The sequence below is a fragment of the Polypterus senegalus genome, chromosome 2 (assembly GCF_016835505.1).
Source record: "Polypterus senegalus isolate Bchr_013 chromosome 2, ASM1683550v1, whole genome shotgun sequence".
NCBI lineage: Eukaryota > Metazoa > Chordata > Cladistia > Polypteriformes > Polypteridae > Polypterus > Polypterus senegalus.
Window position 1 is genome coordinate 74837134 of NC_053155.1, and position 23262 is coordinate 74860395.

Consider the following 23262-nt stretch of genomic DNA (forward strand, 5'->3'; position numbering starts at 1 on the left):
TATTACACCTAATCAGATTAAAGTTTTGCTGAATTTAGCTCAGTAAAACAACTGTGGAAGACGAATTCTAGTGTCTTTCTATGACAACAAGGAATACTCAGTTACTGCAAAAACCATACACACATGTACATTGTTTAAATTAAGCTCTTGACACAGCCTTATGTGACTAGCCTTTCTGAAAAAGGATTGTCAACCAGTAACTGAAGTTAGAATATGTCATATTTAAAATATTATTTGAATACTAGCCAACCCGCGGCGTACCATACGCCGCATAATCAGGTCGGTTTTTAAATGATTTTTAAGCACAGGGAGAAAATTAACATTTGAAAAATCGGTAATGTAATATATCAGCAAGAAAAACAACATTGTAACAATGCACGGAACGAACCAACACACAAACATCCGTGACTGAAAACTGGCGGACTGCAATCGTGCCTTCTCTTGCCAGACGGAGGGATGGGGGTGCACGGTGCGGAGTGTGGAACGGGAGGAGAGGAGAAGGACGTCCATTCAGCTCCCTCCGTCATGCTAGTCTGCTGAATTCTCATTCAGTATGTACTGCCCGCTCATGTGCCCACCTCCAACTCATCACTTGAGTCGTTGGCTGCTTTTCTATATATAATCCACCAAGACACCCGACCACAGGGGGGGGTGTGCACAAAAGGTAGGGACGCAACCAGTCGGAGCGTATGAGTCGCACTTAGTGGGAATTCCACAGTTTGCAGCCCCAATGGGGTTCAACGGCTTACCCACGCCTCTCTGTGCCGGGTAGACACACACTCAATCAATCAGTCTCGTGCATAATTATTTATTGAATGCTAAACACTTCTGGAAAGACACGGTTGTCTAAAAAGGGAGGGTTTGAGGATACAACAGTAAGTGAATGAAAAGATGGAACTCTGGAGAGAGCAAAATACAACACAATAGTGAACCTGCGGCATAACAAATGCCGCATAATTATTTATTGATGGTTGAACACTTCTGGAAAGACACAGTTGTCTAAAAAGGGAGGGTTTGAGGATACAACAGAAAGTGAATGAAAAGATGGAACTCTGGAGAGAGCAACATATAATTGTCCGTGAGTGAAGAAGACGCATGTTTGCTGTGGATGCGAATTGCTGTATGTAGCGTGTAAAACAGTTTGCTATGGTGCACGCGGTCGTGCGTCGTAACCGAAAACTCGGTTTTTAAAGACTGCTTACTTCATTGTGTTTTAAGGATCCCATAGGATACCCCTCGCAAACTGTTTTACGCCCTGCATATGGCGACTCACCTCCGCGAGAAACATGCCTCTATGAACAGTCAAGGTGGCTCGGAGATACATGAGGCCTCTACGACAGACGAATATAAATGACGCCGTTCTTTCTGTGTCGACGCGCCCGAGTTGGTGGGAGTGGCTCTGAGTTGTCGTCGTATCCAATGGTCTTGGAGTTGGTGGGCGTGGCTCCTCCCTGCGTGCGTCATAGGTGTCTTACTTGTTGGCGGCTTAGTGAATCCACGCCCCTTCCGGCGTGCTTTCCATGGGTGTCTTGCCTTAGTGAATTATAAATATAGATATACAAACACATGCTTGAAATTTTTCAAACCACTTAAATACACATTGTCATTAAATAATTAAGGAACATCAATGTGTCACTTTTAAAATAAACTTTCATGAACAAAAAATTGAGAACTGATAAGTGATAAGAACTGATAAGATCACTTTACATGGTACCACTTGTTCACGAGTGAGGGAATAATGGAGCATGAGATCGACAAGTGGATCGGTGCGGCATCCGCAGTGATGTGGGCTCTGCATCGGTCTGTCGTGGTGTAAAAGGAGCTGAGCCGTAAGGCAAAGCTCTCAATTTACCAGTCGATCTACGCTCCTACCCTCGCCTATGGTCATGAGCTATGGGTAGTGACCGAAAGAATGAGATCGCGAATACAAGCGGCTGAAATGAGTTTCCTCTGCAGGGTGTCTGGGCTTTCCCTTAAAGACAGGGTGAGAAGCTCAGTCATCTGGGAGGGGCTCAGAGTAGAGCCGCTGCTCCTCCGCATTGAGAGGAGTCAGATGAGGTGGCTCGGGCATCTGATCAGGATGCCTCCTGGACGCCTCCCTGGTGAGGTGTTCTGGGCACGTCCAACTGGGAGGAGGCCCCAGGGAAGACCCAGGACACACTGGAGCGACTATGTCTCTCGGCTGGCCTGGGAACGCCTCAGGATTCCCCTGGAAGAACTGGCCGGGGAGAGGGAAGTCTGGGCCTCTCTGCTCAAGCTGCTGCCCCACGACACGATCTCAGATAAGCAGAAGAGGATGGATGAATGGATGGACTTTATCATAAATCATGTTTAAGTGCTGTTTTCAAGTTGAGAAAAATTCTAGACAGTTAAATCATTGTCCAGAAATTAAGCCAATTGAAAATATGGAAAAAAACAGGCTGTTTATATAAGACTTTCATCAAATAGGAAGCATCTAGAGCATTTTTATTTTTAAGAATGGGTAAAGTCTGTTAAAAGTGTTCTCACTGGCTACTTTATTAGGTGCACCTTGCTAGTACCGAGTTGGACCCCCTTTCGGCTTCAAAACTGCCATCATGGTAGATGGGTACATGGCAGTCGTAAGGGGATGGTCAGCACCAATACTTGTGTAGGCTGTGGCATTTAAATGATGCTTAATTGATACTAAGGGGCCCAAAGTGTGCCAATAAAATATACCCCACACCATTATACCCCCACCACCACCAGCCTGAACTATTGACACAAAGCAGATGAAACCATGGTTTCAAGTTGTGGACGCCAAATTCTGACCCTACCATCTGAATGTTGTAGCAGAAATTGAGACTCGCTAGACCAGGCATTGTTTTTCCAATCTTCTATTGTCCAGTTTTGGAGAGCCTGTGGAAATTGTAGCCTCAGTTGCCTGCTCTTAGCTGACAAGAGTGTCATCTGTTATGGTCTTCTGCTGCTGTAGCCCTTCTGCTTGAAGGTTTGAAGTGTTGCACGTTCAGAGATGCTCTTCTGCATACCTCAGTTGTAATGAGTGGTTATTTGACTTACAGTTGTCTTTCTATCAACTTGAACCAGTCTGGTTGTTCTCCCCTTACCTCTGGCATCAACAAGACATTTTTACCCAGAGCATTGCCACTCACTGTATATTTTTCCGTTTTTGGACCATTGTCTGTAAACCCTAAAGATGGTTATATGTGAAAATCTTAGTAGATCAGCCGTTTCTGAAATACTGCAGCCCATCTGGCACCAACAACCATGCCACCTTCAAAGTCACTTAAATTACCTTTTTCCCATTCTTAACTTCAGCAGGTCATCTTGGCAATGTCTAAACGCCTAAATACACTGAGTTTTTGCCATGTGATTGGCTGAATAGATATTTGAGTTAACAAGCAGTTAAACAGGTGTACCTAATAAAATGGCCGGCGAGTGTAAGTTTGAGTGTATTTTCTTCACAGCTTCTGAACTACTTGTGTAAAAAGATTTCACTTTTATGTGCATAGGGTGCATTTAGCATATATTTAGTAATTTTAAATGTTTTGACTTCCTTTAATGTCTGAGTTGAGCTAGGGAGTGAAATGACAGCTTTTCTCTCATTCAAGCATCACTATAACGTATTCTATATTTAATTTTAAGGGCAATGATTAAAAAAAAAAGAAAAGAAATTGGTTCAAACCTCATCTTTCCTTACAGGATTCAAGTGGAATGACATTGTTAATGCTGGCAGCTGCAGGAGGGCAAGATGACATAATCCGACTTTTGCTTAAGAGAGGTGTGAAGATCAATGCCACACAAAAAGCTGGCACAACTGCTCTTATGCATGCAGCAGAAAAGGTGCATATTTCGTTTATTTCAATATGTTTAGTAATGTTTATTTTTGTAATGGGTTTTGCTGGTAATGAAATACTTTTGATACATTTTATTGTGATTGGAAAGTTGCATTTTATTCATGTTTCAATACTAAACAGATTGTATTAAAGTAAATTGCTGTGAAAAATATTTACCACTTCCTAATATCCTATTTTTTACATATTTTACATAATGAATGACCACAGAGCTTTAGACAAAATGAAGCACAATACACCAATTCACGGGGGTTACGTTCCTGGAGCACCCGTGAATTGTGAAAAACTGCAACTTTTGGATGTGGTTAAAAAATGTCTTTTAAATGCCTATTTTTATACCCTAAATACAGTATGCCCCCAAAGCAGCTTTTACATTACCTAAAAACAGAATGTAAAGGTAAACCTGTATACTGTACTGTACTGCTATGTCTCCCGGGGTGCTAGAATGTAAAATGCTGATGTTTGGGTACTCTCCAACGATGAATGATGATGAAGTAGCTGTGCATTACAATGCAGAGGATTTAAAACTCCTTGGGTGGCACCTCTTCTTCAGGCACTTCTGGAGTTGTTGTATCTTTAGACAGGTCTTGTTCTGGTGGGATTTCATGCTGGCGTTTCTTTATAGGCTTCAGGAACATTGTGATGGGAAGTTGCTGTCGTTGTTTCTTCATGGTGGCGAGGAGCTTTTTATATGTCAAAATGGCAGCATCGATGCCATTATTAACTTTGAGAGCCCGAACCATATAGGGATCCCATGCTTCAATCATCCCTTGTAACTCCTTCGATGTTCGAATAATCTGGGACAGACATTCCAGTGTCAGGCCCTGCTCCTCCTCCTCCTCCTCCTGCACTGGATCTGTCTCTTACTCCTCCTCTTCGCTGGCAGACTTTCACTCCAACAAATTCTTGTCCGTCAGGGGTTCAGAGTGGGCATCAATATGGTTGTTCAGCTCATCTTGAGTGATGTCGTCAAAACCTTTGCCAGTTCCACGACCTTGTCGACCACGTCGTGCTGAATTTTTTAGGGTGATAAGCTCTTGTTGTCATGGACACACTCTGGCCACAGCTTCATCCAGTAGGCATTGAGGGTTTCCTTTTTCATCTCCTTAAGAGCAGCTTGGATGACTGACAGGCACGTAGTGATTGTAAAGTTATGCCAGTAACCCTTCAATGTAAAATTCTCGTCCGTGTCCATTGCATCCACAAGGTATTGGGGAGAAATCCGGGTATAAAGAGCCTTGAAGGCACAGATTATGCCTTGATCCATAGGTTGGATGAGGGAGGTGGTGTTGGCAGGGAGGAACTCGGTCTGAACTCCCTCGTAATACAAATCCAAAGAGTGGCTGCCAGCATTATCCATAATAAGCAACACCTTGAAGTCCATGCCTAAGTCGTGGAGGTATTCCTTGGCTTGACAGATGAAGCACTGGTGAAACCAGTTTGAAGCAAGGATTTTGGTAATCCAGACTTTAGGGTTGTGCATCCAGAAGACAAGCAGCAGGTTTTTATTTTTGTTTTTAAGGGCCCTAGGGTTTGCGGATTTGTAGATGAGGCCAGGTTTCATCCTGTAACCAGCAGCATTGCCACACATAATAAATGTCACTCTGTCCTTCTGTACCTTAAACCCTGGAGCTTTGACTTCGTCCTTCATAATGCAAGTTCTGGACGGCATCTTCTTCCAGAACAAGTCGGTCTCATCCATTTTAAAAACTTGTTGAGGCTTGTATCCCTTCTCCTCTATGATGTGCGTAAATGTCTCGGAGTACTTCTCTGCAGCTGCTTTGTCAGCAGATGCTGCCTGTCCATGTAGAGAGAAGCTTTTAATATTAAATCGTTTCTGAAAACGATCAAACCATCCCTTACTGGCTTGAAAATGTTCAGGCTCCGGTGCTGTTGATGAACCTGGTTGTGGTTCTTTGGTACCTTCTACATTGTCTACTGTAGTGAACTTCTGGTACAGTTTTCGTGCTTTCTCACGGTTGATGTTACCGTCCAAGGGGATGTTCTTCCTGCAGTCGGTGATCCACAAAGCCAAGGCAGATTCCATTCTGACGATATTTTTATTCCTTACGGTCGTTACCTTTTTGGCACTATCACAGAAACTTACAGTACTCCGGATCGCTGCCTTGTTCATCTTTATGTAGCGTACGATGCTTTCATTAATGCCATAGTGGCGCGCTACTGCAGCATAACTTTTTAGTTCCCGGAGCAAATCCAGTAGTTCAGCCTTCTCCTGGAGTGTTTTAAACTTCTTCTGGTGCTTAGGCTCAGTGCCAGAAGCCTTAGAAGGTGCAGGGCGTTTCAGTGACATCTTGTGCATTTTAAAAATAAAAAAATGGAAAACACGAGGCCGCGGTCGAAGACGCATCACAGGGCAGCAGTCAATCAGCAGCAAGGAGAAATGAATAACGCTGTCGGATTGGCTACTTTCACCATGCCAAACCGCGTTTCCCTCAGCGGTTGCTTCCTGTTCTCTCTACAGCACAGTATTGCCATAGAAAAAAAAATCATAAAAAATTGTGAAAGATACTTGCTGTTTCTGCTAACAATTAATAGTTCGGTTCTAAGGAAAAATTTGCAAACGACTAAGTCCGTGAACCCTGAACCGTGTCTTCGTGGGGGTTTACTGTATTACAGAAAATGGACCTGGATGAGCAGCAGTTTTTAAGTAATGACTTCCTTTTTCAAGTAACAGTTATCCTATCACCTGTATGGTAAAAAGTACATTTCCCCATTGTTATAATACTTGGCTCTAGCAGCAGCAATCACAAGTAAACATTTTGTATAATTTGATATAATTATTTCACATTTCTGTTGAGGAATGTTAACCTACTGTTTGCAGAACTGCATTAATGCAGACACATGGGTAAGTTTGTGAGTGTGAACTGCTAATTTCAGTTCCTGCCACAGCATTTCTATTGGGCTCAAGTCTGAACTTTGACTTGGTTATTTCAGAACTGTAATTTTGATTCTTCTGAGCTATTCAGTTGTAGACCTGCTTTTGTGTTTTTGGTTATTGTCCTGCTTCATAGCCAGTTTGGTTATTTGTGCAGTACCTGAAGCTGAAACCTAACATTCTCCTTATGAATGTTCTGGTAAAGTGGCAAACTCATGGTTCTTTCAATAATGGTAAGTCTTTTAGGTCCCGAGGCAGAAAAGAATCTCCACACCATCACACTACCCAACCCCTGTTTTAATGTAGGTGTGAGGTTCTTATTGTTGAACACTGTATTTCCTTTATGCTAGACTTGGTAATCTGTGGATGAAACAGATGCCTCTTAACTTTTGACTTGTATATCCTTGGAAAATTATTGGCGATTACCCAGCTGTTTCTTCACAAATGCAAGATGAGCACAGATCCCATTTTTACTTTTAATTGTTATTAAAAATGTCCTAAACCCTGACCTTTGCTGCAGCTTAAAGAGGTGTGAAGTTCTTTGAATGTTGTTCTGGCATCCTCTGACTTTATGAGCTGTTGCTGTGCCCTTGGGGTAATTTTAGCTGGCTGTCCCCTTTCTGCAAAGAATCTCCACTGTGATAATGGATATCACTGTGGTTTAGTATAATCTAAGCATCTTTCAAAATTGGGAAAGGGTTACAAAGCTGTTTGTAAGTTTGAACAACTCTTTTTCCTCATCTTTTCTGGAGATTACTTTGGTTGAGTGTCCTTCTAGGAACTGTGTGGTGACTACTTCATTATCATGGTAAGCATCAATATATAGTGAGGTTTAAATTCAGTTGGATTGGCTGTGGTCAGACCTGCTGCTTGAGGTAGTTACTAAGGGTGCAGTTATCTTCTCTATAGGCCAAAACAGGTGTTACTTAACATATTTCATATCTAATAAAGTTATCTATCAATTTATACATACTCTGGGTCCCTAACTAAATTTATTATATTTTTCTACTGGCCTGAAGCCATTCTTTGTAGCAAATATACAAAAATAGAGAATATCAGGATGGGGTCAAATACTCGTTTAACACCACACTAGTGTTTGGCTCATCAGACCACTTCAAAAGTGCACGGTGATGAAAATTTTTGCAAGTTTCTAGTTATTTTGGAGATAGTGATACACTTGAATTGTTCAGTGCTTTGATCTAATGGATATTTTAATTACAGGTAGTCGTCGACTTAGACCTATGCGTCTTACGACCATTCGAGTTTATGACTGCTACCACGTCTCACAGGCAAACAGTTTACACCTCGCCAGCTCTGTATGCTATGACTCATTCGTCTCGATCTCGGTTTATTACCAGCAGCGGTTTCTACTACGTTCAGTTACATTTGTCTTACAGTTACAGGAAAAAAGGCAATTGGTCTCAACACAAAAATGAAGGTGATCAAGCAGTATGAGGGAGGAAAGAAACTGAATGTGATTGTATTTGATTTTTAAGTTATCCCATTGTAACCAGTGTTCACCCCACACACTGTTCTGCTGCACTCTGGCTTTGAATCCAGTTAAACTCTGACGCTTCCATGTTGTGACTCACATTGTGCTGCTTCATGCAAACTGCCACGAAAGGGTAATGAAACCACACTGAACTCCTTTATCTGTCAGTTTATTATTAACAGGCTGAAATGTTTAAGCAGAAAGCACATGAGTGCTCAAACTCTGCCAGTACAATTCCTCATTTCAGAGTGAGCACAATGAACATTGGGAGAGACTCACAATGATGACATAACATAACAAAAAGAAACCCATGTGTGCAACAAAATACAAAAAAAAAAATCTAGAATAATAGAAAATCTACACAATGTGCTAGGAATGATGATAAAAAAAGGATATAAAACAATATGACTTAAGGGACTAATTGAATACATATATCGGAACTGGACATGGTCATAAGTCGATGAATGCCACCAGTATTTATTGTGTCAGTCACAGCTGTCGCCAGCCACCTCTGTTAATAAACAAATATACTGTAAGTTAGTGATTTACAATAGTCTGTCAGTTTTGTATTTTCATTCAGGCAAAAGCAGTGTTGGATGGCTAATTATAGATTTGAGTAATTATAGGTAACAGGGGCTGCTTCTTGTTCACATAACTAAAACATTTTTGCATTCCTTGTTTTTTTCAGATAAATTAGTGCCCAGCAGTCAGAGTTTAAACTAATAAGAATTTGTAAAAGTGCATTTTTTTCTCATGCTATACTAAGAACATTGTGTTCAATTAGTGGCACCAAAAGACTAATAGTTTGGCTGACGGTGTAATGGAGGTTAACAGGATTCACGCAACTAGCTGATCACTTTTTTTTTTGTCAGCTTTACCAGTAGTGTGTGTTAAATAATTACTCTTAAAATTTTGGTCTCTGCACATAAAATTTCATTTGTGTTATTGTTTTAGAATTTTTTGACTACTGTTGCAATTCTTCTGGAAGCTGGAGCTCATGTCAACCTACAACAGCTTAATGGTGAAACAGCTTTAATGAAGGTAAGGAGTTAAGAGTAATATGTATCTCTTCCAATATATTGATGTCTGTCTGTCGCTCAAAAACTTTGCAGCTTAATCTTACTCTCACCCAAGAGCTTTTGCTATGACATTCAAAATATAACCCATGAATTGGTCATGCTTGGCAACAAAGTTCAGCTTTGGGTTCTTCTCACAGCAAGTAGAGGTGTGGTGGTACGCTGTAGCTCACAGACAGCCAGAGGCTGCATGGGCACAGAAATGGCAAGCATTAGTAAAGTAAATTGCAGAGACCAAATGATCGCTTGCACCACAAAAGCTGCTGCATGTGCATGTGGCGCTCGCAGTCAAGCACAGGCGGACTGATAACTGAAAGTTGTACACTCCAACTGCAAAAAAAAAAGTGCACATGTCAAGCAAGATGTCAACGACACAACACAAGCATTGTGGGTGCAAGTCAGAAAAAGTTGTAGCAACATCTGCTACTACTGAACAACAATGAAGCAGTCACCATGGGTGCTGTGTTTGGTGAGAGGTAGTTCTTCAAGGACTGTAGGTCTGAAAGTTTCTAGTACTTTACATACTACCTGCAGTTTTTTTTTTTGTTTTTGTTTTTAAAATTAAAGAACTTTCTCTAATGTTTTACCCTTTATGGATGTTTTTTTTTTTTTTTTTCTTTCTTTCTCCCAGTTACTATTATTTTAATATAAGGGGTTATGCTCCATGGACATTGCCTAAATTGCTGCTAGTGTAATTTTATGAACTAGCAAAATACCCGCGCTTTGCAGCGGAGAAGAAGTGTGTTAAAGAAGTTATGAAAAAGAAAAGGAAACATTTTAAAAATAATGTAACATTTGCTTTCTATTTGTTTGCATAAACACAGTCCTTCACCAGCAATTATTTAACGTTAGCTCAGACCCGGCACTTAAAAGTTTCTGTTGCACTTTTGCTGAGTTTGCGCCAAACACTATTCTATCTCTGACCATTTCATCTTCGTTTGCATAAGCACAGTCCTTCACCAGCAATTTTAACTCGGTTACAAAGTGATCAAAAGTGTTGTTTATATCCTGCGTCCTCTCAGTAAACTTGTATCTCGCAAATATCGCATTCGTCTTAGGCATGACAAACGCCATCGGCAGTGTGTCTATAAACTTACGGTTTACACCGTGCTTTGTTTCTGCAGTAGCTGCACTTATGAATATGCTTGTATGCGTCACTCGCTTCATATTCTTTTGCTGCCTTCTCAATTGTGTAATGCGTTTTTTGTTCAGAGCTCTTCCTTGTTCTCTGCGTACTGCGTTCATAGTCAGTTCACGTGAGCTACTCAGAGTACATGCATAGAAGGTTTCTGAGCTGTGCTTGTGCTATCTTGTGCGATGTCCACGGCTTTATTTTATGTTAGCTAAGACCCGGCACTTAAGTTTCTCTCACACTTTCGCTGAGTTTGTGCCAAACACTACCCTGACCATCTCATCTTCGTTTGTATAAGCACAGTCCTTCACCCGCGAATATTTAGCGGCAGAGTGTTTCTACTGGATTGCCGCTGATGGACAGACTTATATGGGCAGGAACTCAATTACGTGGGAGTCGTTGGTAAGGTGGACGCAATTCTGCCTCACATGGCGACTGAGCTGCAGGCTAAGGCCATATACAGTATGTGTACATAAGTAGGTTCCAGTTATGACCGTTGCGTGTAGAATTTCGAAATGAAACCTGCCTAACTTTTTTAAGTAAGCTGTAAGGAATGAGCCTGCCAAATTTCAGCCTTCTACCTACACGGGAAGTTGGAGAATTAGTGGTGAGTCAGTCAGTCAGTCAGTCAGTGAGGGCTTTGCCTTTTATTAGTATAGATTAGCAGAATACCCGCGCTTCGCAACGGAGAAGTAGTGTGTTAAAGAAGTTATGAAAAAGAAAAGGAAAAATTTTAATAATAACGTAATATAATTGTTTTGTCTTTGATATGAGTGTTATATATATATGTATATATATAAGTTGGCGTCAGAATATATAAAGTCATTCCCGAATATATAAAGTCAAAACTTGAATATATAAAGTCACGGTCGGAATATATATAAAGTCAAAACTTGAATATATAAAGTCAGCGCTGGAATATATAAAGTCAAAATCGAAGTATATAAACTCATTCCTGAATATATAAAGTCAAAATATATTGATTGAAACGACTCTGAACTGAACTAAGTGAACAAAAACGTATTCAGAAAAATAAATTAAAAAACGCTGTTCGGTTAATGTTTTGAAAATGATGCATGTGCCCTGCCCAGGATTGGTTCCTGCTTTGCGCCCAGTGTTGGCTGGGATTGGTTCCAGCAGACCCCCGTGACCCTGTGGTCGGATTCAACGTGTTGGGAAATGGATGGATATTCCAGAGCTGACTTTATATATTCCGACGCTGACTTTATATATTGAAATTTTGACTTTATATATTGTAGCGCTTACTTTATAGCCTGTATTCCAACGCTGACTTTATATATTCAAGATTTGACTTTATAGATTCCAGCGCTGAACTTTATATATTCTGACGCTGACTTTATATATTTAAGTTTTGACTTTATATATTCCAGCGCTTACTTTATATATTCCGAAATATTCCAACGCCGTCTTTATATACTCAGGTTTTGACTTTATATATTCAGAAACAAGTATTGACTTTATATATACCGACACTGACTTTATATATTCAAGTTTTGACTTTATTTAATCCGACAGTGACTTTATATAATCAAGTTTTGACTTTCTATAGTTAAATGTAGTCATCATTGCATACATTTTTCTTCACCATAGAAATTTAAAGACTAAATTCAACTTCCATTCCTACCAAAGATATTTCTGGTGACTAAATAGAACCTACTTGTATCCAAATTCGAGCTATTGAGCTGTCGCCTGCCTGCCTGAATAAGTCCCCCTCGCTTCGCTCTTACTTTTTACCGTTCATTTAATCATGGCTAGTGGCGGAAAAATTATAAAATGGAAGGAGGATTACACTGAGTATGGCTTTACCAAAACAATTATTGATGGCGAATCGATTATTCATAAAGCTTCAATTGGTGATCTGTTTTTCTGTGTTAACCTCATATTTTTTCATACTTCTTCTCAAACCAAGGGGGTGCGAGGTTAAAATGAATCGGGAAGCGCTGATCAATGTAATCGGTGTACCAGGAAATCATGCATTGAGAGAAGTTCCCCTTTGCTTGGAATGCAAAGTGTGATTAAATACATGATTTTTTTAACGTGTTATGGAGCACATGCATTGAAGCTTCTAGGCTGTGCTTGTGCTAAGAAAAGGAAACATTTTAAAAATAACGTAACACGATTGTCAATGTAACCTTTTGTAAGTAGTGCCTGGAGGATTCAGTGTGGAGAAACTGTAGAGACAGCGTGTGTATTAACTTGTGGATTTTTCTGTGAGTATTTGGTGGCAGCGTCACAAAGGCGCTTCTGTAACACTGCGTACGTTAGCTGCGGAGCTCAGCTCAGAGCGAAATGAGGTGAATGGGAGAGGAGATGATGACGTGACTCCCCACCTGCCTTAACTGTCAATCCCCACAAACACAGTCTCTCGGAATTTGCATAAGCACAGCCCTTTACCTTCAATTTTAACTTAGTTACAAAGTGATCAAAACTCTCGTTTATATCCTGCGTCCTCTCATTAAACTTGTATCCCGCATTACCCGTGGGCATGACAAACGCCAGCGGTAGCCTGTCTATGAGCTTAATTAAACTTTAGGTTTACACCTTGCTTTGTTTCCGAAGTAGCAGCACTCATGAATATGGTTGTACTGTATATGTCACTCGCTTGCTTCTCATTGTTTCGCTGCCTTCCTAATTATATAATGTATGTTTTCTTCAGCGGTTTTTGGAGCTCTTCCTGGTTTTCTACGTACTGCGTGATTACGTGGGAGGCGTGATGATGTCACACGAAACTCTGCCCCCACGGCTTTCGAGCTTAACTCCATTACAGTAAATGGAGAAAAATAGCTTCCAGTTATGACCCTTACGCGTAGAATTTTTAAATGAAACCTGCCCAATTTTTGTAAGTAAGCTGTAAGGAATGAGCCTGCCAAATTTCAGCCTTCTACCCACACGGGAACTCGGAGAATTACTGATGAGTCAGTGAGTCAGTCAGTGAGTGAGTCAGTGAGGGCTTTGCCTTTTATTAGTATAGATCACAGTTAAATAATTCTTGTGAACAGTCGCGCAGCAAAAATTAAAAAATGCTAGACAGTAGGATAGTTTCGTATCTGTCAGACTTGCTTAATGTAATATATGGTTGTGGAGAGCCAGAGCCTATTCTCCACATGGGCAGCCTCCAGGCATGCAATTTCAAGCCCACTTTCCAACCCGAATTACACAGACTATAAATAAATTTACAATGTGAAATAATCACTTTTCTCTAAAATAACAATTAATAGGAAGTAATAAAAATGATAGGTAATTCATAACAAAACTGCACAACATTAATAAAAAAAATTATATTTTAACAAATGCGCAAAGAATTTAACAGTTAATGGATTACAGATGTCTCTTTATTTGCATGGCTTTGTTTCTTGTGAATTATTACTAAATCCAGTTTATTACCAGATTGTTAACATAAACTTTGTGATCTGTTGGAATTTAAAGTTAAATATAAATGTAATTTCTTTTTCACAATTTAACACATTTGCTTGAATCCAGCTGATATTTTTATTTGTTTTCAGCTTAATGTTGACTGCATTTTTATCAGTTAATGTTTGCTGGTTTTCTAGGTGGTTCTAAATGATTTTCTGACTGGATCTGTGAACTGATCCCACAAACCCTTATAAAACATTGAGAACAAGAATGTACTGTACTATAGTTATTCATTTTTTTTTTCTTTCCATCATTTGTACCTTTTCCTGCAGGCCTGTAAAAGAGGAAATATAGACATAGTGAAGCTTCTGCTGGAGTATGGAGCTGACAGTAATATGCTGTCTAAACATCAGAACAATGCACTGCATTTTGCAAAACTTAGCAATAATGTCCTAGTATATGACTTGGTCAAATCTCATATGGATGCGTAAGTGTTTCAAATATTTTACAAACCAAAATTACCGAAATTACTGTTTCATCAAAGGTCTCTGTAAAGAAATGTTTAAAATTTATTAATTTCTTATCTTTGAAATTAACAAAAGAACAAAAATGTATGCTTGTTACTTGAGAAACAACCACAGTATTAGTGAAATAAGATGTCTGTAGACCTTGTAGGCATGCATGAATGTTTTATCATCTTACTTTAATAATATTCAAAGTTACTTTGTGGCAGCTTTGAGGAACTGACCTTTCCACGAATGTTGTAAAGAATGACTGCAGACGTATGTTCAGAAAAACGCAACAATAGAATTGTGTGTTTAATTCCAAAAGCTCAGGTCTAATTCCAGTAGGGCATGTCTTGTTTAAATAAGGATGCACTGTTGATGGCCACATTATTCGACACTCTGGTTTACTGCCAGGTAGGACTCGTTTTTACCTTCAAAACCGCCTGAATTCAGGGAGATTTGAATTCAGGAACATTAAGGAAGCCCTCCATAGGGATTTACCTGTGCTCCCTCAACAGCATCACGTAGTTCCTATATATCATTGACCATATGTTGAGAGAGTAAATCTTTGTCTTACCCAGAATGCACTGCTACAGAGCACTGGATTAGATTGAAGTTGCTGTGATGTTCCTGCAGCCAGTCTGAGATGTTGCATGTTTTGTAACATTGGTACTTTATCCTCAAGGAAGTATCCATTTGTAAAAGGGTCCACCGTGAATATGATGGGGTGCACATGGTTGCCAACAGTGTTCCTTAGACTGTGACATTCGAATGGTGCTCTGTTAGTATTTGGAGGCTTAAAGTAGGTTACGAAAGCAGTCTCCAAAAGATCACACGCTGCTATTACAAGATCATAGTATTCATGTTTTTTATATCAAGTTCTGACACTGTTATTTGTTTGAGAGAAAAAAATCTAGGTTTGTCAGAGCAGGCAATGTTTTCCCAGTCTTCTGTTTAGGTTTGGTGTTCAAAACTTTGCATATCTGCACACTACGAATATTTAGTGGTAGCCACACGATTGGCTGTTTGTTGTTACCATATAAAGTGACCATAGAGTGTATATGAAGCCCAGCTTGGTCTTCATAGATGTTGAACCTACCAGGGTTTAAAGAGGAGCAGTAGCACTTAAATATAAATAAAAATCTTTACTGTCAGTGCTTGGTTAACATACCATGTCTGTCCATTTTGTTCTGTTCTGTTTTTTTAACTTGTATTTCTTTGTTCTAGGCTAGTCAGTGTTGCAGAAGAAGCATTTAGAGACTATTTTGAGTCCCGATTGACTATCATTGAGCCTTGTTTCCCAGTAGCCTGTCACAGACTTTGTGAAGGACAAGACTTTTCATTAGAATTCAACCACAAACCAGCACACTCAGTAACAGAAGGTATTGACGAAATATTGAATTGAAATAATCAGTCTCCATTTTGAGCCGCAGTTTTATTAGACGCATGTAAATTTCTGCAAATGATGATTTTGTTTTCCTTTATCAGATAATTCGGGATCAGTAGAGTATAAAAAAACAAAGCAAGTGTCTGTGGGATCAGTAACTTGTGGGAGACATTAGAGTTTTTTATCATTTGACATTGAATTCCTACCTAATTGACAAATTTATAGCAAAAGATGTTCTAGAAAAGGAAAGTATATTAACAAAAATGCTATAATTGTTGTTTTATCTGTTTTTATCTTGCTTTGCCTTTGTTTAAACTTTTTATGTAGCACTTTGAGATTTACTGTTAATGTAAATTGTCTTATAAATAAAATTTATTGTTATGTACTTTTTTTACTTTTTAGTACACTTTTTAACTTAAGTGATCTTTTTAAATATTATATATAATTTTCAACAGTTTTGTCTTGTTTTAGTTTAATTTTGTAATCAATATTTTAACACTTCCTTTAATATTTCTATCCGTTACTAGCGCCATCTATTGGTGAAATCTTGAACTATTCTTCATAAGAAAAATTAGAAATGAAATTAACATGGATTAATTGATCGATTAGTGAAAGTGATTATTGATTCATGTAATGCCATCAGAAGGGAGTAAGTGTGCAAAATTTCAAGTCATTTGGACAACAGGAAGTGGGTTAAATATCGAGTACAAGATTTGTACCAGACAACAAATGGGTGAAGTTAAGAGAAGCGTGCTCATAAAAACCGACGCTCTCTGAAGTCCGGGCTCCTTTTCTTTCCAGTATTCCCTTCATTCAGGACTGAAATGACTTTTTTTTTCGTTTTCTTTGTTCATTTCATTCCCAATTACAGGTTCCGGGACTCTTCTCTTCATTCTACATGCCAATTTTTTCAATGGCACTGAAATAGCAGCTCGGCTTTGTGGACCCTGCAGTGTGCAGGCTGTGATTCTTAATGACAAATTCCAACTCCCGGTCTTTTTGGTAAGTTCATTTCTCTTCAGAAATATAACTTCTCAGTATTCTTCTTGGCTATTTTAAAATCATTCTGCTGCTGTTTATACCTGAAACATTCTTTTACAGGCATAATGTAAATGTCACTGCTGCAATATAATGGTTTCTGTGAGAGAAATCATCTAACACTCTAATATATACAGTGGAGGAAATAATTATTTGACCCCTCACTGATTTTGTAAGTTTGTCCAATGACAAAGAAATGAAAAGTCTCAGAACAGTATCATTTCAATGGTAGGTTTATTTCAACAGTGGCAGATTGCACATCAAAAGGAAAATCGAAAAAATAACTTTAAATAAAAGATAGAAATTGATTTGCATTTCATTGAGGGAAATAAGTTTTTGAACCCCTACCAACCATTAAGAGTTCTGGCTCCCACAGAGTGGTTAGACACTTCTACTCAATTAGTCACCCTCATTAAGGACACCTGTCTTAACTAGTCACCTGTATAAAAGACACCTGTCCACAGAATCAATCAATCAAGCAGACTCCACACTCTACAACATGGGAAAGACCAAAGAGCTGTCCAAGGATGTCAGAGACAAAATTGTAGACCTGCACAAGGCTGGAATGGGCTACAAAACCATTAGCAAGAAGCTGGGAGAGAAGGTGACAACTGTTGGTGCGATTGTTCGAAAATGGAAGGAGCACAAAATGACCATCAATCGACCTCGCTCTGGGGCTCCACGCAAGATCTCACCTCGTGGGGTGTCAATGGTTCTGAGAAAGGTGAAAAAGAATCCTAGAACTACACGGGAGGAGTTAGTTAATGACCTCAAATTAGCAGGGACCACAGTCACCAAGAAAACCATTGGAAAGACATTACACCGCAATGGATTAAAATCCTGCAGGGCTCACAAGGTCCCCCTGCTCAAGAAGGCACATGTGCAGGCCCGTCTGAAGTTTGCCAATGAACACCTGAATGATTCAGAGAGTAACTGGGAGAAGGTGCTGTGGTCTGATGAGACCAAAATAGAGCTCTTTGGCATTAACTCAACTCGCTGTGTTTGGAGGAAGAAAAATGCTGCCTATGACCCCCAAAACACCGTCCCCACCGTCAAGCATGAGGGTGGAAACATTTTGCTTTGGGGTGTTTTTCTGCTAAGGGCACAGGACAACTTAATCGCATTAACGGAAAATGGACGGAGCCATGTATCGTGAAATCCTGAGCGACAATCTCCTTCCCTCTGCCAGGAAACTGAAAATGGGTCGTGGATGGGTGTTCCAGCACGACAATGACCCAAAACATACAGCAAAGGCAACAAAGGAGTGGCTCAAGAAGAAGCACATTAAGGTCATGGAGTGGCCTAGTCAGTCTCCGGACCTTAATCCAATAGAAAACCTATGGAGGGAGCTCAAGCTCAGAGTAGCACAGAGACAGCCTCGAAACCTTAGGGATTTAGAGATGATCTGCAAAGAGGAGTGGACCAACATTCCTCCTAAAATGTGCGCAAACTTGGTCATCAATTACAAGAAACGTTTGACCTCTGTGCTTGCAAACAAGGGTTTTTCCACTAAGTATCAAGTCTTTTTTTGTTAGAGGGTTCAAAAACTTATTTCCCTCAATGAAATGCAAATCAATTTCTATCTTTTATTTAAAGTTATTTTTTCGATTTTCCTTTTGATGTGCAATCTGCCACTGTTGAAATAAACCTACCATTGAAATGATACTGTTCTGAGACTTTTCATTTCTTTGTCATTGGACAAACTTACAAAATCAGTGAGGGGTCAAATAATTATTTCCTCCACTGTAACGGTATGTAGTTTTGGTGGACAAAAAACACCCAAATGTAATTCTTGTTTGAATCAAGACTTACAGTTCATTAAACTAGTCCTTGAATTCCAAAAGCTCTAGAAGATCTCAGTGTTAACTGATGCTTCACTGGACAGCTGACCATTTTCCCAAGGTATCTAAATCATTTATCGTGATATATGATATCGACCTGTGATGTGTTGTGGGCTTTTATTGAATCCATTAAAAAGTTGGATTTTGCCCCAGTTGTTACATCAGATGCATTGAGTTCATCTTCATTGCATTAAACGTTCCTTTTAGGATTGAGCAATCTTAAGCACTGTGCATCAAACTCTTGACTAGGGATGGGCACATGTACCCAGATAAGCCTTCGATTACCCGTCCTTAAGTTACATAAATAGTATTTGACTCTCCAAAGCTATGATTCCTAATTGCTGCAGGAGTCTTTCCTGTAGATCCACAGTCACTGGCATTTTGGTCCATGTTTCAATAAAAACCAAGGACCTGACTGTAATTTTACCTGCAAACGCACAAGCCTCCCACTGCTATGTAATTGTTGAAACCAGCCTGAATTAAGGGTACTTATGGGTAACCGAATACTAAACTGTTTCAAGTGCCCATTCTCAATACTAATATGGAAAAATGCTGATAGTATATTTTATGGGAAGCAACATCGTATAGGATATGCTCTAAAATTGATAAAGTGCTATTCAAGTAATATACTTTAATATTATTTTACCAGGGACAGGTGGGCAAGTACAAGAATATCCTCTTTTTGAAGGTAAGGTCATTTGATAGTCGTCACTGGATTTCATGGTGCCCTACAGTACTGTCACTGTGTTATGACTAGGAGTATTTGTATTGTCCACACGGAGTATACAGAGTGTCATGCTGACAAGGAAGCCATTATAGCGCAGAGCTCGTTATCAAGGTCAGTTTCAAGTGTTTTGGCCTATAAACAGCAGCACCAGGGGACAATTGCCTGGTTAGGATATTTCTAATACTTTATGTCTGTTTACTTTTTATATGTCTATACTCGACATGCTACATGCAGTTTGTATCTGAGATCAATTCCAGCTTTTCTAATGCCTGACTTTTCCTTTATTGAGGGTCCTTGCACAGCTCCATTTTAGGGGAAACGCTATTGTGTTAAATTCAAACAGGCAGTTTGTAGGAATAATGGTGATTCAGGTCAAATTCTGTTAGAACAAAGTGGTCAGGATTAAATAAACTGTTATTTTGGCGATTTTGTTATACGTATGTGTCAGTTGACAAAGCTGACTGGAATGTGAAACTCGATAGCGACATCTTTTATTTTTTATTTATTTTTTAATTTTTGCCAGCATCAATAGCAGCAAGAAGTTCCAATTTCTTCTGTAAAGTAAATTGCTGCCGTTTAGGCTTTGTTCCCTTTAATGTCCGTAGTGCACAGTGGTCCGTATTATTAGAAGTGGAGAGTTGGGGTCCGCAAGTCAGGAGTTCTCCTCGGTATCGAGAGCTCATGGCCCTCATGTACGTCACGCAGACTTTCCAAAACGATTGTCTCTCGAGTTACATAAATGCCACTGCTTTTTTAATTCGCTGTATATGAAATTGGCCAGAAAAAAAATCATTAACACGAGAGTTTAGTTAAAACCGAGTTCATTCTAACACGATTTGACCCGTGTGTGTATATAATTTCACCATGCAACAGAATCTGTCAAAGTGGAGGCTTCAGTCAGATTTGAACATAATATTTTGATCTGTAATCTTATGGAGCGTTTAAATCAAAAGCAGTGTACACTGAACTATGGATTTCTTAAACGTATTCCATACAGCATTGAAGTTTGCAGGATGCACATTAGAGCTGAGCAGATGGTCGATGATGCTGTCCATGCTGCAGTTGGGCACGTCGTTGATGTCGATACATTTTGTTTTTTCACTCCAAACTACAAGCCTCTCTGATCAGTGTGTCCCTCGCCATGTTGGAATGGGAAGAGCCCGGGTGTGTGCTGCTGGGAGTGCTCATGGTGTCTTTGTCTTTACAGCACTCTTTGAGGTAGCTTACTGTCCTTGAAGTAATCGCTCGCTCGCTGTGTCCTTTTCAGACTTGGCCTGGTTTGCCATTTTAAAGAGGATTCTTGAGCTGCTCATTTGCTTGACTGACTCTCAGGTCATACTGTGGGTGACCTCATCTCCAGTTAGTGATGTTTCAATATTCTTCATTCTTCACTCGCCAAATTGTTTTCCTATCCTGCTTATTCTGGGCTGGTCCGCCTGTCCCCGTGGTGTTACGATTTACATAACCTAAGCAGAGAGATTCTGGTGCTGGCATGGTGGCACCTCTTTGATCATGTGAGCCGTACGATGCTTCTACTGGACCCGCTCTTATAGATATAGATATAGATATATACGTGCAGAGTGACCTCAATGGGGCCCACTGTGTGAAACTAATGATGACTGGGAGGCCCCACTTCAACCACTGCTTACAGGCAAGTAGAAGTATAATTGTGCTGAGTGCACTCAAGATAATAAATCTGAAATAAACTGATTACGCTATTTACTGAAGCAGTACCTTTGTCCACCGGCATGCACGTCGCATTTTGCAAATTAACAGTACCAGTCCGCTGACGACTTTATGCGCTTTGTGTGGCGCATCGTTTGTGCCCCTTATAAGAAAAGGAAGGCTAAATATGCGGTCTAGCCAAGCCACAACAAAACAACAAAGTTGGCTCTTTTCTTTTCTATAACGTGTTCAGAAGATAGTAGAAGGAGAACTGAGGACACCATGTCTGAGTGAGTAAAAGTAATTAGCCGCTGTTAGCCAGAAGTATCTCCGTTCCAGCTTCCTGTTGATTCGAAATGCCTTCAAATCCATGTGATGAGGCAGATCTCATTTTGGAGTTCTTTGCCAATATGGTGGTGTGATTTTATAGCTGGTTCCATCACCTTTGAGTCCTGCTGATAACGTGGCCGTATGCCGCTACATGTGCCGAGGTTCAGCAGTCTGTGAGACGACGCGACTAACTCCCGTGTCCTGAGCTAAGACGCCGCACACAATTCCTGCGCCACCCAGTGCCGTACACAGCTAGTTGGAGCAGCTGATCTCCAACCACAAGGCACCCCGTGTGATGGCATCAAACGCTGTCGCTGTTTGAAATGAACCGTTGGACATCACTCAGCCCTAATGCACATTCACTTGTGCCATGGAATGATCTCCATGTTTTAAGCACTGTACGCTGAAAAGAAATCATCTTGTGAAGTACGCACAGTATCCTCCACAGTGGGCCCCTTTAGTGAGGTGACCGAGGCATGCTGTCGCTCCCCGCGTGGCACATCTCAGTCTGACCCCAGTGCTTTACACCAAAGCTGCCCCCCGCGCCGCTGCACATGCTCGAGATAAGCTGCGCCTTTGTGTCAGAAGGAGGGATTCTAGCGGACGACTTCTAAAGAGTGGTGCGGTTATCACGGACTACTGCCCTCTTTAGTACATTCACGTGGGTAAAATAAATCGTTTCAATGTATTAACTGAAGAGTTAAAACCAATGCTAAAAAAAATTCAAACATTAGCTAATCGCTGCAGTATGAACCGGTGAATTCACTCCGCAATCCCAGAATGCACAAAGACAGGCAGCGAGACGGAGGGAGGGAGCGAGCGAGCGAATGGACAGACAGTGTGTGCGTATCAACAGTAGACGTGTAGCCTCATTCGAACACTAAATACAACTCGAAAAGCAAACCTGCAAAGGAGCTGAGCCTCTTGATGTTCTACCGCTGGTGGTGTTGTGTACAGACGGCACTGAAATGCTGCCTTGCATGTGCTAATCTGCTGTGTTCAAAGTGACCTGAAGCTAATGATGTTTTACGTTGTTTTTCAGGATAGCCATTTCATTTATTCGTTCAGTCCTGTACAGGGTCTTAATAAGTTGTATATCAGATTTGCAGAAGCCCCGACGGCAAAGGTATGTATCTGCAGTCTTGTGTGATTTACTGTATTCTGCAGCTTGTTTAGTGGATTGAGGCCCACCACATAGATAAAGAACATAACTGAATGAACTCTTGGTGGTCCTCATCTGTGCATTTCTTGATTTTGTTTTTTTTTTTTCCTAATGGTAAACCAAATCCAGAAGCTGAAGTTGATGGCCTCTTACCTTGCACGTCCATCCCAGTCTCATTCCCACTGTGTTTTACAGCAACTCGCTTCTTGCTGAGCTCAAACACGTACATATTTGGAAAGACCACTTTTAGGCCAGCGTGTTGTGTGTTACACTGAAGAGCTCTCATGCTGGCAGTGCGGCCGCGTTCACATGCTGCTGGACACACGAGAAACAGGAGTTTCCAAGTCAGGGAAATTCCACGGGGACACCACCTCTTGAAGGGGCAAATCTGAGTGGGACGATTTGAAGAAGACTGCTGCCCAAATTTTCTGAGTTGTACCAAGTAACCAATCAGTAGTGAGTGACCTTGCAGAAAAACGACCAGAATATCCCATGGACACAGCAAAGTGGGAAGGCATAGCAGGTGAAGAGAGGGAAAACATTGGGCAGCTCACGCGTCTGAAGTCCTCCACATTCTAGTTCAAGAAAAAAGAGAAAGCGTAGACACTACTCCACATTTGAGCACGGCTGTGATTTTGGTAGCCATCAGTCATGAATTACCGAGGCTGGTGGCTGCAGAGAAGACAAGTTGGCAGCTAGAAAGTGTAAGGGTGACCCTCGGCACTCGTTTAAGGTTTCTGGGTGACTTCTAGTTACACGTGACACTCGCTACTCGATTAGAAGTTGAAGGTGTCACCAAAAA

At 40.5% G+C, this 23262-nt stretch overlaps 1 protein-coding gene across 3 annotated transcripts in view; it reads left to right on the top strand.

Moving 5' to 3' along the window:
* The window catches only part of mphosph8 (M-phase phosphoprotein 8), a 54027-nt gene that overhangs the window by 28277 nt on the left and 2488 nt on the right, over positions 1-23262 (top strand). For 2 of the 3 annotated variants that reach the window (XM_039743990.1, XM_039743991.1), the window contains exons 8-14: positions 3682-3822; positions 9176-9262; positions 14137-14291; positions 15538-15692; positions 16569-16699; positions 19226-19264; positions 22341-22424. In XM_039743990.1, coding sequence (XP_039599924.1) covers positions 3682-3822; positions 9176-9262; positions 14137-14291; positions 15538-15692; positions 16569-16699; positions 19226-19264; positions 22341-22424 — 792 coding nt within the window. The remainder of the gene's footprint in view (positions 1-3681; positions 3823-9175; positions 9263-14136; positions 14292-15537; positions 15693-16568; positions 16700-19225; positions 19265-22340; positions 22425-23262) is intronic. The other variant, XM_039743992.1, reaches the window with a different exon arrangement.